The sequence below is a fragment of the Pezoporus wallicus genome, unplaced genomic scaffold, assembly GCF_028554395.1.
Source record: "Pezoporus wallicus isolate ANWC-B61680 ecotype Strahan unplaced genomic scaffold, APGP_CSIRO_Pwel_v1 contig_8746, whole genome shotgun sequence".
Classification (NCBI taxonomy): domain Eukaryota; kingdom Metazoa; phylum Chordata; class Aves; order Psittaciformes; family Psittacidae; genus Pezoporus; species Pezoporus wallicus.
Window position 1 is genome coordinate 775,490 of NW_026642307.1, and position 17,977 is coordinate 793,466.

The 17,977-nt window shown below is 40.3% G+C and overlaps 1 protein-coding gene across 2 annotated transcripts in view; it reads left to right on the forward strand.

Moving 5' to 3' along the window:
* KCNJ6 (potassium inwardly rectifying channel subfamily J member 6) overlaps positions 1–17,977 on the forward strand; it is a 178,176-nt gene that overhangs the window by 134,051 nt on the left and 26,148 nt on the right. For both annotated transcript variants that reach the window (XM_057428715.1, XM_057428717.1), the window contains one exon: positions 932–1,852. In XM_057428715.1, coding sequence (XP_057284698.1) covers positions 932–1,852 — 921 coding nt within the window. The remainder of the gene's footprint in view (positions 1–931; positions 1,853–17,977) is intronic.

The following is a 17,977-nucleotide window of genomic DNA, read 5'->3' on the forward strand; positions in this document are numbered from 1 at the left end:
AAAACACATTTGATTAAACCACTCTCCTCCCCAGTATGCTCTTTTTTTTTCTTGCACATAAAGATAATGAAGCTATTTATCTCAAAATGCTGGGAAACTAAAGTTAAAAAGAAACGCAGTTACAGGCATTTTGAGGTTCTAAATACTTGTAAAGACACTTACAGAGGAATGCTGTTTAGGCCCACACAGTTAGAGAAAAAGGTACATTTGAATCAAAGGCCACAGGCACACTGAATTAAAATGAAATCACGTTATGAAGTACTCTATGTTTTACATTGCTGGGAGAAGGACACACAATTCCCTGTCTCAGTATCAGCAAGACATTGATTTTCTATGGAAATGTGCTTGAATTGCTCTTGTTATATATTACTCTGGAGCCTGCCTTTCCTCCAACAAGAGTAGGATTGTTCTTTCTTAAAACTGATGTTTCTTGTTTTTTTTATAAACTTCTTATTTTATATTTGCAATTGATAGAAAAAACAGCTCAACAATTGTTCATTTTCTCTGCTCATCTTGTTGGCTAAAGCCCCCAAGTGAATCCATTTCCTCATTTATATCTGCTATCTCCTAGAAGATCTTACTTGGTGCATAAGAAATCTCATATATTAAACTGTTAAGGGGGGGGGAAGAAAGATCTGCTTAAACACATCTTGCAGAATTTAAATATGGGTGTAGAAAGGATGACCTAATAGATAGGAAATGAGACATTTCCTTCATAGTATTTCTATTTAGCAATAAATTGAGGATGCTTGGCATCATTTGGCTTTTCTGTTGTGCATTCAGTAGGTGAGCAAAGAATGAGGGTAATAATTTTATTGATTACTAGCTAATTACTAGCAATGCCGGTACTACCAAAAGAAGCTGTGTGTTGACATAGAGAAATAATAAGAAAAATAACGCCTGCCTTTTTCTTGTTTGTTTTTCATGGCAGCTAACGTACTGGAAGAAGACTCAATGGAGCAGGACATAGAGAGCCCTGTCGCTATTCATCAGCCAAAGTTGCCCAAACAAGCTAGAGAGGATCTGCCAAAAAATATAAATAAAGATTGTGCCAAGAGAAAAATCCAGAGGTATGTTAGGAAAGATGGGAAATGCAACGTCCACCATGGGAATGTCAGAGAGACTTATCGTTACTTGACTGACATCTTCACTACCTTAGTCGATCTCAAGTGGAGGTTCAACCTGTTGATTTTTGTCATGGTTTACACTGTGACCTGGCTCTTCTTTGGAATGATATGGTGGCTAATTGCCTACATGCGAGGAGATATGGATCACATAGGGGACAGCACGTGGACCCCATGCGTCAGCAACCTCAATGGGTTTGTCTCAGCCTTTTTATTCTCAATCGAGACAGAAACCACCATTGGGTATGGTTACCGGGTCATCACGGACAAGTGTCCCGAGGGAATTATTCTGCTTTTAGTGCAGTCTGTTTTAGGTTCTATCGTCAACGCTTTCATGGTTGGCTGCATGTTTGTGAAAATATCCCAACCCAAGAAGAGGGCAGAAACCTTGGTTTTTTCTACAAACGCAGTTATTTCCATGCGGGATGGAAAGCTGTGTCTGATGTTCCGAGTAGGAGACCTTAGGAATTCACACATTGTAGAGGCATCAATACGAGCCAAGTTGATCAAATCCAAACAGACAAAGGAGGGGGAATTTATACCACTCAACCAGACAGATATCAACGTAGGTTATTACACAGGGGATGATCGTCTCTTTTTGGTTTCACCACTGATCATCAGCCATGAAATTAACCAGCAGAGTCCTTTCTGGGAGATTTCCAAAGCCCAGTTGCCCAAAGAGGAGCTAGAAATTGTTGTAATCCTAGAAGGAATGGTGGAGGCAACAGGTAACATTTCTTATACTTTGTATAAGGTAAATGCTTTAATTTTAGTAAGGAAAACAGTGGTTGTGCTTCACTTTAAAAGAATCACTTCAATAGTCATTACTTTTGAAAAAAGCATCAGTTATCTGGTTAGCTTCAAAATTAAAAGCATGCCCAGTTTAATTGTCTGTTCCATCTTGCCTAATGGAATTACTGTTGTTTCTGCTCTGTTTGGAAAATGGGATAGCCTTTCTCATTTTCAAAATTTTTCACAGCATGTCACCCAGTTATTTGTCATTCTACTCAGGAGCAACCCAACTACTAGGACCTTATGGGATAAAATGGTTTAGAAAAACAAAATCAATACAAATCCCCGTTTTTTGGAAGCACCATAGTTCCTGCTGCTTTCAATCACCCATGGGTAACTGCAGAATAACTGCCTGCCATGTGAAATTCCTAGCCTATTTGGATCCTGTAGGAAGTGATAATGTGTTCAGTTTTCTCTTTTTGCTTGCTTGTTTGCTTGGTTTTGTTTTAACTTCTAACATGGGGGTTATTCCACCTTAGTGCACAAAAGATCTGCTGGTTTCGTATTTCACCGAGGCACCCTACACACTACAGAAGTTTACAGAACACTTAAAGCTGATAAAAACAGATATGGTATGTTATGTCAGCAGAGACTTGTTGAAAGGCTATTTGGTCATTACCTAAAATTACACAGCAGAACATCGGATATCACTTGATGCAGAGAAAACAATGCCTGGAATTCACAGCAAAGGGACTAATAATGTTTCTGCTCTGCATTAAAGCCAGAAAATAGTGTGAGTATATGTTCTCTAAGGCTGCTGTATTTCCAGCAGTCAGAATGCTGATATTCTTGTTCTAGGAATTATTTTTTTCCTGTTACTGACACCCTCTGAAGTGAGTAAATGTAATCAATGAAAGGGAATGGTGATTAGAAAATGAAGAAAAGATATGCTTGGGGAGGAAGAAACAGTATAGGAATAGAAGAACAAGATTTTCCATTTTTCACCACTACTGTAGCAAAAGCTAGGGAATTTTGAGGATGTGGATTACACATCTCTGACAGAGGTACAACCTTTCTAACCCTGACTCATGTTTTGCAACTGGAGCCAGGAAATAAAGAGCAGTCTTTTACTAGAACATGTGTGTGTGTTTCACACATCTATTATGTGGTGTCAGAAGAAAACTGCATTTGTCACCATATAATAAACGTGTGAGACAAAAATGGAGCAAAAAAATATTTGAAAGGAACTTGGCAGAGAATTTGAAGTGGTAAATGCAAGGCTTCCAGATTTTGCAGGAAGTAGGTGATACTGGAGAGAAATCAAGATGAAATTGGTGTTTCTGATACTCACAGTAGGCACAAGATTTCAAACTTCTGCATCACCTTTGGGTGAGACAATGAGGAAATTGCTGTTTGCAATTACCAACTGAAACCATTTGAAATTTCTGAGTTGCAGCTAAATGAACCTGACATCCCACAGAGTGGTGGGTATTTTCATGTTTACTGAACTCCATCTTTTCTAGAAAAATGATTGGCAAGTAGTAGAAGATTTTAAAAAATCTCACAGAAAATACCTATGTGATCAAAAGACAGTATACTTCTGCAGTGCATCAAATGTAGTTTAGCTGTCTTAAGCCTCGTTCCTCTTTATTGTTTAGTCCTTCCTTCCTTACCCCGTTTTCACCCCTGCACACCACTCACACGGCTCTCTGGGCTCTCCTTAGCTGCTCTGATTCTCAAGACATTTTTCCCTTGGTCATTATCATCCTTCACCAAAGGGGGCTACCTCTCAGACTGCTTGGTCTGGCAAAATTTAAGTTACAATGCTAGAAGAGTCCATATTAACAAAGAAACTGGATGCAGTGATTTGAAAGCCCACTGAAGCCATCTGGGACTAAGGTGTTACCTTGGCACTGGATAGGTAGCTTCATTTACCATTTTAAGCTTCTCCATTTTGTTCTGTTTGGGTTGGCTCTCCAGTTGCATGCAATATGAGTGAGGGCATCAAATAATGCCACTTAACTATGGCATCAGAACGATTAATGTCAATTACCAGGACAATTTCTAAAGCATGTTTGTGTAAGTAGCCACTTGTTCTGTGCTTTGCCCACATGCATTGGTTTATTTTTGTTGAAGGTGCAATCAGACCCACTTTCCACCAATTACAGATATTTTCCCTCTTTGAATTTACAACCATAGATATATAATTTCAGTTACAATAGGGAAAATGCTGAAAGCAAACTTGGGCCATCATACATTCAAATTTCCTTCCTATACCCTATGTAGAGTAAAAGCATCAAAAGCAGTTGCTTACAGCAGCAATCTCCAGCTCTGCAGAGCAAACGGTACGCTACCCATCATACCTGCCAATACCGGTCCAAGTCATGGCATACAAAAATATTAAACCTTAGACTAAGAAACTGTGACCTCAGCTATAGCAATATCACTGTTCAGCATCACTGCTCGTGGGTCAAAACCAGATGGGAATCATTAACTTATGCTATTCATCAGGAAAACAACTCTCAAGTTTGACCAGTGAAAACAATCCTTTCTCTATTTTCAGATTTTCCCCACTCTGACAATATTTATGCCTTTAATGAGAAGTAATACAGTGGAAAATGCTAAGTATTTGCTATTCCTTTTACTGTTTATTGATGTTATTCTGCTTAAACTTTTACTGAGCAGATGATATCATTTTATACATATATTATGCTTTCTACCTCAAGGGCTCCAAAATCATATCTACCTGTAGTATGAAACACTGCTGTTTATGTAGTATCAATGCAGTGAACTCTGCATTGCATGTTAGGACAGGAAATGAAGAATAATGCATTTTATTGAAGTTGAAATAATTAACCAAATTAAATTCAGCAGAAAAATCAGATCAAGAACCCCCTAATTCTCCTTTGAAGCATTACGATATCTTTCCGAGATGCAAAAGAAGTACGTATGTCTTCACCAAAGCAGATAAGCAAAATATGAGCCTAGAAAGTATGACTACACTTCAACTATTCACATTCATTCTCCTATGAAGATTACTTTGAGGGCAGAATTTTCAACAAGGCACTTTCAATAAGACATGAAGTCAACCTGACTATTTCATACAGCATCAGCAAAAACTCAGAATAAAACTAGTTTTTAAAAATGTTCATTATGAATCCTTCCAATGTGCAATTTTCTGTATTTAGTTACAATGACATTCAAAAATATCCCCTTGAGTTCAAAGGATAACACTCTTGCAAAGATTTACTCGTGTGGTTTTGCTGATACTGATGTACATCTCTCAAGTGTCCAAAACGCCCAATCATGGTGTGAAGTATGTTAGGCTGCCATGAAGCAACCAGTGAGCCTTCATGAACGGGTGGCAAAAGTCCAGCCAGATGTCACCACACCTGAAGGACACATCAGTTGTTTCCATGTTTTGCAGCCCTCATTCCATTTCCTACCATACTAACAACAGGTAGGAGTTCCAGTGTAATGCAAGGATTTATACTAACTCTGCAAAAAGTAGAGCAACATTCACCTTCAACAAGGAAGCCATTTCTGAGGCACTTATGCTTCTTTTAGTGTCAGACTACAGCTGTGGCACTAACAGAATAGCCCAATACCAGCAAAAGCTCTGGTCCCACACTCAGCACTAAAAAGCAGGATTCTGGCATCCCTCCACTCCTTAGGGGAGAGCTGTAACAAATGCAAAAAGAACTGGAAAAAACATGGCTAACACACTGACGTCAGTTCAATAGTGTTTGATATTTGCCACTCAAAATAGTTGTCTTATTTTAAAGTGCCACAACTGTTTTAATATTATTTTATGGAGACCACTTAAGAGATTTGTTAGAGAACAATTAAGACAGTTGTTAGAATATCCACATTAATAATGGTGGAATTTGAGAAAATGTTGATTTTTGGTTTTTCTCCTTAGACCAACAAAGAAGCTTAGGCTCAAAGATCCAGAACCCTGCCTCCCTAAACAGCAGGCACAAAAGCTTGAATTTGAAGAACTTATTTGTTTTAAACTGTAAACAAAAATCTACAAGTAAGAAGTTTTTATTATAACTTAATAGCCCCTTTTTAATGAAAGGCTTCAAACTCAAACCTTTTTCACTACTGAAATTTGGTTTTAAGGGATCTCATAGCATCATAAGCAAACTAGTTATTATAAAAAATTATACAAGACTTCCAAAATTATAATTCCAATACAGGAAATAAATTGAGACCAAGAAAAGGTAAGTCTTTTAAATCTGGGAAGATCAGGTGGAAAAATGAGGTACGTTACAATATCTGCAGAACCTGAGAAAGAAACTGAGACACTCAGAGAGAGGGATTTACAAAAGGAAAAACAAAAAGAGAAGTATCTTGAATAGCCCATAGCCTTGTTGGTAACATCTTTCCTGAATCATAAGCAGCCTGATTTAAATACCCCCTCTAAACCTGCACTGTTCTACAGAAAACAGTATTTTCTAACACATTAAAAGAATATGAAGTTTTTCAAACTACTCAAGCCAGCAAGGCCCTCAGACTTTGAGAAGCTGTATATGGCCAGCAGGGTGCACTAGATGATGCTCTGGCCATTCCCGCTCCCCAAAAATAAAAACACGAAAATTGAAATAGTACCAAGGAAAGAAACTTATCTACACTGTCAAAAAATAAGCCACAAAACTAGACATATAACTGGGCTCATACGGATTATGTTACAAATAAACTTGTAATAGTGTGCATTTATAATTCTGACACACGGGTAACTTGAGAGCAGTATTTGCAGATTGGTTTATAGATATGCAAACAAATACGCTTGCCAGCTGTGGAAAATGTGTATAGAAAATAATAAAATGTTCACATAGATGGTTACTTATATAGTAGATGATGCTATCAACTAGACAAACATTATATAAAGCTGTTCCCACTCTTCACTACAGCCCCTTTGACTGACTGACCTATTGTCTTTTTTATTTCTCCTGGATGAATTTCCATATTTACCCCTTATCCTTGCTCAAACCTAGTAAATATCTCCCTCTGCCATGTATGTTAACAGTTCCAGCCACTCAAAACATCTCAACAGATTTTGCTCTCTCTCCAAATAAGCATTGCTCCGATTACAGATTTTCTACTAAAGGGTTTTTTCCGCTCTTCAAAGAAGAGATGTTTATGCTCTCAAATTGCTTCTTAAGGGGATGTAGACCACAGGAAAAAAAGAACCTGGATTTCTCACACCCAAGTGCTCCTGCAACACAAGTGGTAAAAGCAGATTTGATTTTTGGGCTCCGGCATGTGACCAACATACATTGCATGAAATGCAATTTAAACAGGGCTAAGAATAAATGGTTTCTGGTTTAAGATGGATCATCATCATTTCAGGAATGGTCAGAATACAATGGTTCTCCAGTCTTTAGGTTTTCTTTCTGTTTTAAAATTTTTAATATCTCTGTGTGCTAGATGCTAGACATGGCCATCTAGGTTCACCAATCCTTCTCACTCGTCAGGCTGCACACATTATCTCTTGTAGGACTCATGATCTCCAAGGCCAGAGGAGTGACAGGATCTCAAAGTTCTGCTTTATGTTCCCCTAGCAGAAGGGCACAGTAGGAAGCCTCATTGACAAGCCCTGACTTTACTGCCCATCACCAGGCGACTCCCCCCAAAACCCTGCTATGGCAGACACTCAACAAATACTGTTGCTTCCAGCATGGCTTCAAGCAACTGTGTTTTCCAGCAGTTTTAGTCCAGAAGCAAGGCATCTGTGAAGGTGATAGTGTGGAGTAGCTGGGTCTCCAGATCCAGCTCAGACATTGAGGTATAACTGGAGGAACCAAGAAAGTAGAGGCTGAGCAGCACTGGGAAGTGCCTGTGTCCCCAGCACCCACACAGACTCCATCACAAAGAGCTCCACTTTGCAAAAACAAATGGATGATTCTCTGCAGAGGGCACAGCAGCATTATCCAGGTCAAAGGATTCCGCAGGCAGTATTAGCTCACTGAATATTTTTTACCTGCTTACAAAGTGGAGACATGATTTCTGAGCCCTCCTGAGAAGTGCTTCAGGACAATGAAGTACCTTTTACATCTCTGAGCATTTTCCAAGACAATAGCTATGAACTGAAGCATGCTCAGTTTGTCCACTTGGAACGGTGTCAACAAAGGGTCAGCGCTGAAATGGCTTTTTTTTTTTTTTTTTGAAAGGAGAAGTATAGTTAGCATTTCTAATTTTAGACTTCTGCTTTTGGCCATCCAAGGCTGCTACTAATCTGAAGGCTGCTAATAAGCCCCTGTGCTGAAATCCCAAGGCACACACTGAGTTGGGTCAGGGCAGTGTCTCGCCCCTGAAACTTTTGCCAAAATGAACTGATTCTTTCATGTTGATTACCTTATTCACTCATGTTTGATCTCCAGATATGAAGCACACTTAACTAGCCTGCAGTTCAAAGCCATTGGAAATATTTTTGGCAAACTCTTCTTACCATTATCTCGAAAAGATCTCACTTCTCCCCTTGGTGCTTATTTACTTCCAACTATATAATATTGTTTCCTCCTGTTCTGTCTCTACAATTACTGAACTGTAACAAAGGATAAGCATTACGCTCCTTGATAACAGCAAGGCCCTTCTAAAGTTGCAAGTATTTACACTGGTTTCTAATGAATGTAAGCAGATAGATTATTCACCATCAGCAGGAAGCTTTCACCAAACTGAATAGAGCAGTAACTATAAAGTCAAAAGTGACCTCAAAGATTGAAGAATAAGCAAGCAAAGCTGTTAACTAAACCAGAAATTCAAAGTAAATGTTTGACAGATTAAAAAGAACAAGGCTACAGACTGCAGCTGACCCCACTGGCTACATAAAGTACATGAAACAGAGAAGACTTACAAGTATATGCTACATATCATAGAAAGCCATTGCCAGCACTAAGAACTCCCATTATGGCATATCTTCTGGGCTTCCCAAGGCCACTACAAAGAAGTCCTCAAGGGGTTCCAGCAGAAACAAATTACAAGAATTACAATGGTCTCAGCGGTTTCAATCTTGGCATTTGAAGGAAAATCAAACACAAATTTGGACTCACTGACATGCTTTGCCAGTTTTTCACCACCCTTCTGAACTCTAGTATATCCATGTAGGCAAAGAGGGCTCAGGGAGCTGCTCACTTGTGTCACTGAAAAGCAGCAAACTACCACAACACTGGTGAGTCTGAGTCCAAGCAGGAGCAGAAGCACCGGTTACAGCATATACACACAGACTACTTAGCCTGAGCAGCCACCCATTTATCAGCACTCCCAGCTGCAGCAGATGGCAGCATTAATCTCTGCTGCCCACCTGGAGAGAGGCTGGCCTGACCTTTTCCCTAAAGGCAGAAGACAATCCAGAGCTTCAACCCAAGAATACATTATCAAATAGTCATATTCCAGTGCAGCATGCTCTCAGGTTAATTTAACAAGGTGCTAATGTCCTCATAAGTGATGCTGAACACCTACAGTTTATTATTACAAAGTTGATTTTGGCATAAAAGCATTTCCACCTGTAGCGATCTGTACAACTGGCAAGCAACCCACATCTCATTTTTGTGGTTGTACTCCACTCCTCACTTCTGCAAGCCTGCTGTATTGGCAGAAGAGAGAGAAAGAGAGAGGATCTTCCAGGAGTGATGAGGCAGCCACTGTGATAACAAATACGAAAAGTACAAACAGCTCGTGTGATCAGCCTCATGCTCTTGCTACCTCACTCTCTCTCTGCATTCCCACCAGTCTCAAGAGAATTCAAGAAAAAGTCACAATGCTTTCTGAGATTTCTGTGTTTCCTGGGTTTGAGTTTTCATTTGCTGGTATTTCTGTGGAATGGAATTATTCTTTCATTTGAAAAACAGGATTTTAATAAATATAGGATTTTTACATTTCAGGCATTCCATTCTTGAACCTTAGCCAATAAAGAAACTCAATTTAAAGAAACATTCAAAACATGAAAACAAAGCAAAAATGAAAGAGATCCTCAGAAAAAAAAATTTCACTGGCTATAAGAAACCCACTTGAGATTACTAAGGAATGAGAAAATTTTATTTAGAAAACCAATTCAGGGGGAATATTTGCATCAGCCCCCCCTACCTCCCAGAAATAAATAATGGGAAGGGTAACACACACTCTTGGATATTTTCTGCCCTGCAAAGGATACCAGGTTGTAGTTTCTCAGGCTCCTCCCAGCAGTTTAACTTTACAAAGCCATGAACTGTACAAGTATTTTCCCCAGACAGACCTGATCAGGTCTTGATCTCACACCATGAGCACTAGAAGAGGGCAACTGCATAGTTAGGTCAGTGTGAGTAGAGGCCACTGTCATAGCAAGGGAAAGGGACAAGGCAGCTAAGACATCTGCTTCAGGACAGTTCACAGCACTGGCTAAGGCCAATAGGGGATCCAAAGCCCCAGAGATTTGTTACTGAAGTCATAGCTGCTACTAAACAGAGTTGGAAAAGGCCAGCATGTCTCTGATGTCACCAAAGGGATAGTGAGAATAAAGGAGGAAAAAGACAAGCTGAGGAAAAAAGTTGGGAACACCACTGTCTACCTCTGCCTTTAGGCACAGGCTTCCGAAGAAGATGAATGGGTTCAGGTTCACAAAGGCAATGAACACGGCTGCCAACACTAAATTCATTGGAGTAAAATGAGTGAAATTCTTTGCAAAACCAGTTCTAAGCAATTCATTAAACTACAACTACTAAGCTACAACTACAAGCTACCCAGCAAGTCAATGACACATACCCAAAGAAGTCCTTTTGGTGAATAAGGCCAGCTACATGCTGGGCTGTGTTAGTAAGAGTATACCCTTAAGCTTGAGAAAAGTGACTGTTCCTCTCTGTTTACCAATAGTGAGGCCACCTCCTGTGTGCTGTGTTTAGTTCAAGGCTCCCCAGTATAAGATAGATACAGACTTAGTGGAACAAGTCCAACAGGACCACCAAGACAGTCAGATGCTGGAGCATAGGACACACACAAGGAGACGTGGCAGGAGCTGGAACTGTTCAGCCTGGATAAGAGTCAGTGCAAGGGAATCTTACCGCTGTCTGAACACCCCAGTGGGAGATTACCGAGAAGATGGAAGCTGGCACATCTCAGAAGGGCAGGGTGATAGGACAAGAGGCAACATGCACAAGCTGTAATGCAGGTAATTCTAATTAGGCACTAGGAAATAATTTTTTTTTTTTTCCATAAAGCTGGTAAGATCCTGAAACAGGGACCCAGAAGGATCACCAGGGAAATATCCGTAACTTGACTGTATAAGCCCTGAGCAACTCGAAATCTTTGGCTGTGCTTTGTGCAGTAGGTAGGGCCAGATGACTCCATAGATCCCTTCCAGCCTAAATTAGCCTGTAATTATAAAACTCAAAGCCAGCTCCTCCTAGTATTTTATAGATGTGAAGAACTGAATGGCTTTGAAAAATGAGTAACAGCTAACAGCTTTCATTGTTCTCACACATCACCATTTAAGAAATTGTGGTATATATACTTGAAAGCTGCTCTGTGGCCACCATTGAACCACTGGAGACAGTACTGCTTCAGAGAGGGGAGGCAGAACTGGGTAAGGAGCATGACTTCACTGATGTCAGCAGGCAGGCAGCATGTGCAACCAAGCTTTACTCCAGGAGGTCTAATGGAACAGGAAATTTTAAACTTGTAAGCCTGCGCTCCATCAGACAACCAGTCTTTGAAGAGTGATCCAAAGATTGCACTAACTCACAGCATTCCCTCCTTGTCTTGGATTTTGTCCCATTTCCCTGGCCACAGTCACTCTCTTTTACATTTTTCTGCCCCTCTAGACAGTGAGATTGAGACGGGCATCCAACATTGCTATGATCGTCTGCCTCTTTGTCCATTGGATGGGCTTTGTGTGATTCACACTGCCAACACAAAATCCAGTTACAAGCAATTGCTCCATTACCATTGTTATCATTATTGTTATCGTCATCCTTGTCACCATCATCATCATCATCACCACAACTGGCAGCCTTGTATCTAGCAACAGAGTCAAAACGTTTAAGTTTGTCTTTGGAGGAAGCCCTAAGGCACATCAGAGCTGACAACTTCTATTCCACGTTTCTGGCTGATGCGGGCTAATATGAACTGAAGAGACATGGATTTACCACTAAAGGAATAAAATCAATCTGACTATGAGCTGCCAGGCACCACCATAAGAAAAAAGATCTATGACTCAGCCAGTCCAGCTAAATTATGCTGGCACTTCTTTTAATCAGCTGTTAGGTTCCTTTTTTTTTTTTCACCCTTGCATAAGTATTAATTTATTACCCTTAGATCTCCAGGATGGGAAAATACCCCTTCTCTTTCCATAATTTTCAGATTCTTTTTCCATTAGTCTCTTTTTACAGTGAGAATACAACAAATGAGCTGCTTTTTCAGATCTAAGTGCAGCAATGATTTTCTATCTGCCAATAAAACCATGACAGATGCTGTGAAAAAGTGTAGAAGAATCCAAAGCCAAAGGTTTTGAGTCAGTCAGGGATTCTTGTCTGGCCAAAAATCTTCAAAGACAGTAGATATGTCTATACAGCTGTGAAGCAGGGAGGGTTAGATTTGCAGTCTGAGGAAAATGCCCTTTTCCTGCCTTGAGGCAAGGGCAGGCTTTTTTGAGAAAACAGAGGCCAGCATCTGCCTTCACAACACAACTGTCCCACTCTTTGCCAGCACCTGACTGATCACCTTACTGATCACAAGGCTTTGTGGGTGATTGACCTGGTCTCATGTTGTGTGCCCTTATTACAGCAACTCGAACCTTTCCAGAGCATCTTTGCAGAGTATTCATTTCAGAAATACAAGCTGGAAGTACCAGTATGTTTGTGTGTTGAGACCACAGCAAAGAGGTCTCTCACAGCACTTCCACCACAGTCTACAGTTTGGGGCAGGGCAGGAAGGGCAGCCAACACCAAGAGAAAGGGATTGATATCAGGGCAAGGAAGGTATCATAGCAGCTAGTGCAGAATGAGCACAACCCCACCCTTCACAACTGGCCTCCTCCAGGTTCTTTCACTGAAGAACAACTGCTCTGTTCCCCTTTCCGATTTTACAATTAAATTGTGCTTTTTTAATTCCCTTTCTGTAGCAGAGAATAATGAGACAAAGGTCTAAGTCCTTTCAAGAGAAAGCTTTCCAAATAGATCCATTACTCATTTTCCAACTTACAGTTGAATTAGAAACAGTTGAATGAAAGTTGCCTGTCTGCGCTCTAGAGCAGCTTATTTTATAACTGGACTCAAATTCCTCTTTAAGAGTCTTCCCCCAGGGCTTGAACACAAGTAAAACAGGATTTTAAAATCCTGTTAAATTAGTCAAGATCCAGGGTTTAAGACCTAAGACATGAATCTTAACCTTGCTACATCTGCCTTCCTTTACCCTCCAAAGCAATATAAAATACAGTTCAAGTATTCAAAAGCTATCAGTGATAGAAATCTAGTTCAGGAACATCTACCAGTGTGTATCAAATGTTTAATATATATTTTTGAACCTGATCCAAAGCTCTCCCAAACCTGTGGAGTAGATCTCAGTCTCTGGCGGCCTTTGAATTAGGACCCTAAAGGAATAAATTGAGCTGTGCAATGCCTGTCAACTCCCTAATGGCCTCAGAGAAGAAGCAATTAAGACTAATTAAAAAGCAAATGAAAGATTAGAAGCAGATGTTTATGATCTAGATAAAGTACTCTTACTGGGAGTTTTGGCTACTAAAAGGGGACTTCATGACATTTGAAGAGACTCCATACATATGGGAAGAACGATGGTATCAGACTGGGTATCTTTCCCTCAGGCATGCCGTATTGCAGCACTCCTGCAGTTGTTCTCCACAGCCATCATTCTTCTGAGTACAGATGGAACAAGCTGTTCCACAAAGACAGCCCCAACAAATCTTGAATATTTCATCATACAAACTGTTCACGGCAAACACAAACACTGCTATGTATGAAAATGCTTGGTCCTTTAAAATACATCTTATTCTATCTCCCTTACTTATGTACTAAATTCACAGCCTCCTACCACACTTTCCATCTGTCATATGGAGTTTAGTGCATAATCTATTACAGAAAAAGGAACCAAGAGCTACTGTTTCATCAGGTATAGCAGGTCCATTACAAATACGTCATGATGATTTCATTTAAAAGATAACAGAACTAGAACAGAGAGCTAGGGACTCTTGTAAACACACACAGATATCAAGGCTCATCATCTTTATGGCAGCCAAGACAGAGATCAGCTCTATCTCAGAACTCTTTTCATTACACTAAGTAAATATCGAAAAAAAAAAAGTAAAATATCTCCAGGAGTTCTCCTGGAAATTTTTTGGAATTCTTTTTCCTTCAGAAGCAAGGAACTATCTTGAGCATGAGCCCTGTTTATAATATGAGGTCTGGACATCACTGTTCCAGCATTGCCATGCTCTTCTCCTTCCTATTTTTTCATATTCCCACTTTTTTTTCAGCAGACCCAATAGGCAGACAATCTTAATATTTCAAACAGTGTTCTGAAGAGCCCAACAGCCCAACCTGTGATGCCAAAAAGACAGCAGCCAAGTTTTACTGATGTCTACAAAGCAACCAAAACAAAACAGAACGAAAGTTATAAATAGTCATAATAATTTTTACCCAGCAACTCATACAATATCTTCCACCTGCAGGCTGCAGAATAGTCAGGGCATGGTCACCTAGTGCTGTGATTCTCCCATTCCCACATTCTTCAGTGAGTTTTGATTTCCAGCTTTATGCAATGCTCCACTGAGACATAAAAACCCATGTGGAGGGAACACAAAATTACCACATTCTGTTTTTTGGGGACGAAACACTAATGTAAATCTCCAGTTTGCAATATCGGGGCCAAGCTAGAGGTGAAAAGTTGTAGGCGGATTTGCAGCAAGTTGAAAGGAGGTTTGTGTGACTGAGGAAGACAGGTGTAAGGAATTGCAACAAAGTGGAGGGATGGCTCATGGCACTTAAAAGGCCTTTAGGTGTAGATAATGAACGATGCCTTTAACTTGCTATGTCAATACCCCATCTTATACATTAATATGGGTATAATATGTATGTGTGTGCATGTGTATAAAATGGCTGGATGAAAATATAAACAAAATATATAAGTTAATTCATTATGTCTGTCCATGCTCTGCTAAACTGGCTTCTGGTATGAGTTGTTTCTTCTGTCATCTCCAAAATTACCTAGTCTAAAAGCACCCCAGAGCCTCTGAACTTCAGAAAAATGAAGGCAGAGCAAAAAGTAATAGCCAAAACCTAAATGTATAAATATCCAATGCTCTTTCCACTGAATATGAACCACTGCTTTCATGGTTCATTTGGTGGAAATATGAGACAGATCATTCAATGCATTGGTGCTAAAACACATAGTTTTGTAGTCACAGAAAGGCTGATGGCTTGTGACCTGAAGGGAGCTGAGCAAGGCAGAATACAGCAGCCTGAACAGGAGAACAGAGGCTCAGATTGTCATCCTCCCCAAGGCAAGTTTTCAAGGTCTGGTTTGACTCTCAGCAGTCTATTCAACAGATATTGAGAGTGATGTTACCCAATTTTTATGGACACCTTCTATGTCAGACAGCCAGACACTTCTCCCGCTCTTCGCAGCCCAGTCCCTCAGCAGGACACTAAGTTTGTTTCCAGGCACCTGGCAGGATGTAAAGACACAAGAAAAGTGTGCACTGTCCTGCAGGGATGCAGGAGGTATCACATCACCCATGGAGGCCCAGGTAACTTTGAAGCAGCTGCAGTCTGCCCTTCAGTAGCATCCTTCAACCTCATTTCCCCCAAAAAGCTAGGACAAAGCTATCATTACCTACCAGGAGAGCAGTATACTTCGGCCAGATACCTTCCCATGTAAAAACATAGGATACAGAATGCTTTATCTCCACTATTCCAGCTATGCAGAAGTTAAGAAAATAAGGAAAATTCAATTTTAAAGAAATTTAATAGCCATTTCATTTGAGGATGGACATAACTCACTTAAATGGACAAACATACATACCTGTACATAACATACCTGTAGACTGTTTAAGCAAAAGGAGAAGAAAATAACACAGAGCAGGAAGAGGTAAACTGTCAGTAAGATTAGCACTCAGTGCTGTGAAAGCAAAACATCGCAGGTTGTCTTATAAATCCATATTGGCATTTATATGTGTTATAATGTCTTTATCGTGACACCCTGTAGCATCACATTACAACTGAATGATGAAGCCATGCTGATATAAAAAGGATATTCCAAGCAGGTAGTGGTAATACACAGCAACTGTATTTTCTATGTAAGTCATGAAATTACAATAAGCTTAGCCTAGATAATCTTGTAAAAGTAATATTTGCACAGGGGTAGCACGCTTCTGTTCTCCAGACTGTAACATATTGAAATTCCATTAACATGAGTCTGAAAGGCCTGGTGCTAAAGGGACCCTGAAAACAGCTGTAACCTGCCAAGGAAGAAATGCAATTTTCTCAATCAATTTTTTAACCACAGATTGTTAAAAAACACTGAGTTTGTAAGATCGCAATAAATACCAGGGAAAGTGTTTGTGCAGAGGCCACTCACCTATACATGGTCACCCAAATCCCAGGCAAAGTAACACATGAGGAACGTGGTCTTTTCATTCATTTTATGGATATAGGGTTTACATTTGTGGAAAGAAAGATTAAGGAAAAGCAGAGGCATTGATACAAATCAAAATATACTTGCTAACACAGAACATCTTGCAAGCTCAGAGGCCGATTTCTACATTCATTGTCATTCTGGTTATTAGTTAAGGGTCAATTAACTCCTCCATCACAGACCAGTAATTGTGCTAAGAAAGAAAGTAGCTGCTTTCTGCAACCTGGCATAAAGTATTTAGAGCATATATTACAGTTAATATAATTTTTCTACCAGTTTGAAAGTTGTATAAGTTTGTCAAGGAGAAGGAAATTTGCTTGTGAAGAAGTTTTGTTTACAGCACAAAATAATTTTGATAATAAAACACAGCCTTTTTCAAGGTACCCCTATGGGCTGCCATCCAGAGGGCACTTGTTTAGAGTCCTGAGACCCTAAGTGGAAGGAGTTGCCAGTGTGGGTGAGAACACCCTGAGTCCACTGAAATCAACAGAAAGAATGTTGTTGCTTTGAGTCAAGTCACCAGGGCTTATTACATTTGCATAATCACAACACTGAGATTTTATTGCATCCAGAACATAAGATAATACACTAAATCTATCTCAGATACTGTATTTATTAGGTTTTCAAAGCAGGTTTTCTGCTTCCTCCTCTCTTTCTTGTGTTGGAGTAATTGAATGCAAGAGCATTTGATTAAAAAAAAAAAGTACCATGTGAGCAGTACTTCAAGCCTAAATATAAATACTTCAAGCTCTAAATCTGCACTCTCAAACTGTGCATTCTGTTCTTCTCTTCCACATTGGGATAAGATGTGAGGGGGAAAAAAGTGTTCAGATCCAAGCCTTTTGACCTCATTTTGGCTTTGGGTTAGTCCCACAAAGAGAAACTAGGAACAAGCCCAGTAAAGAAGCCATGCTGCAAAATTAAGACTTCTTCAGTGGGCAGCAGTGAGAGGAGCAGAGGGACTGAAGCTTCAGAGGTGAAGCTTCTATTCTCCTGCTTCAGAAAAACAGACCTTTCAGCATCAGCCGTTTCCCAGCTGCTGCAGCTCACACACAGCATCGCGCTCACCCAGCAATGCTGCCTCTGCCCTCCAGCTGCCCTTGCTGCACTTGGCTGCCTGCACTCGTGCCAGCTCTGGGTAAGTGCTAAGCACGTGCCGTAAGCCAAGCCATAAATTAAAGGGCTGTTTGCAGCACACTCTCTCAGCCTGCTGGGCTGCAATGTCAGAGGCCAGTTTGAGACCCCCACATGACTCAAAGCCCAAGAACCCTGGAAAGGGAAGTTTCCCATGCGACAGCAACACTGCGTGCCCCCCACCCCACCCCGAAAAGGGAACAGCATTGTGCAGCCTTGAGCTAGGACTCGGGTCTGGCCAACAAGAATGAAACAGACCTTATGACTGGATCAGAAAATAAATCTCTGGGCCGTTGTATTACAACAGACAGACAGTGGCATGACCTGGATGAGAGAGGAACTCCCTCTCACCTCACCCTCTACCT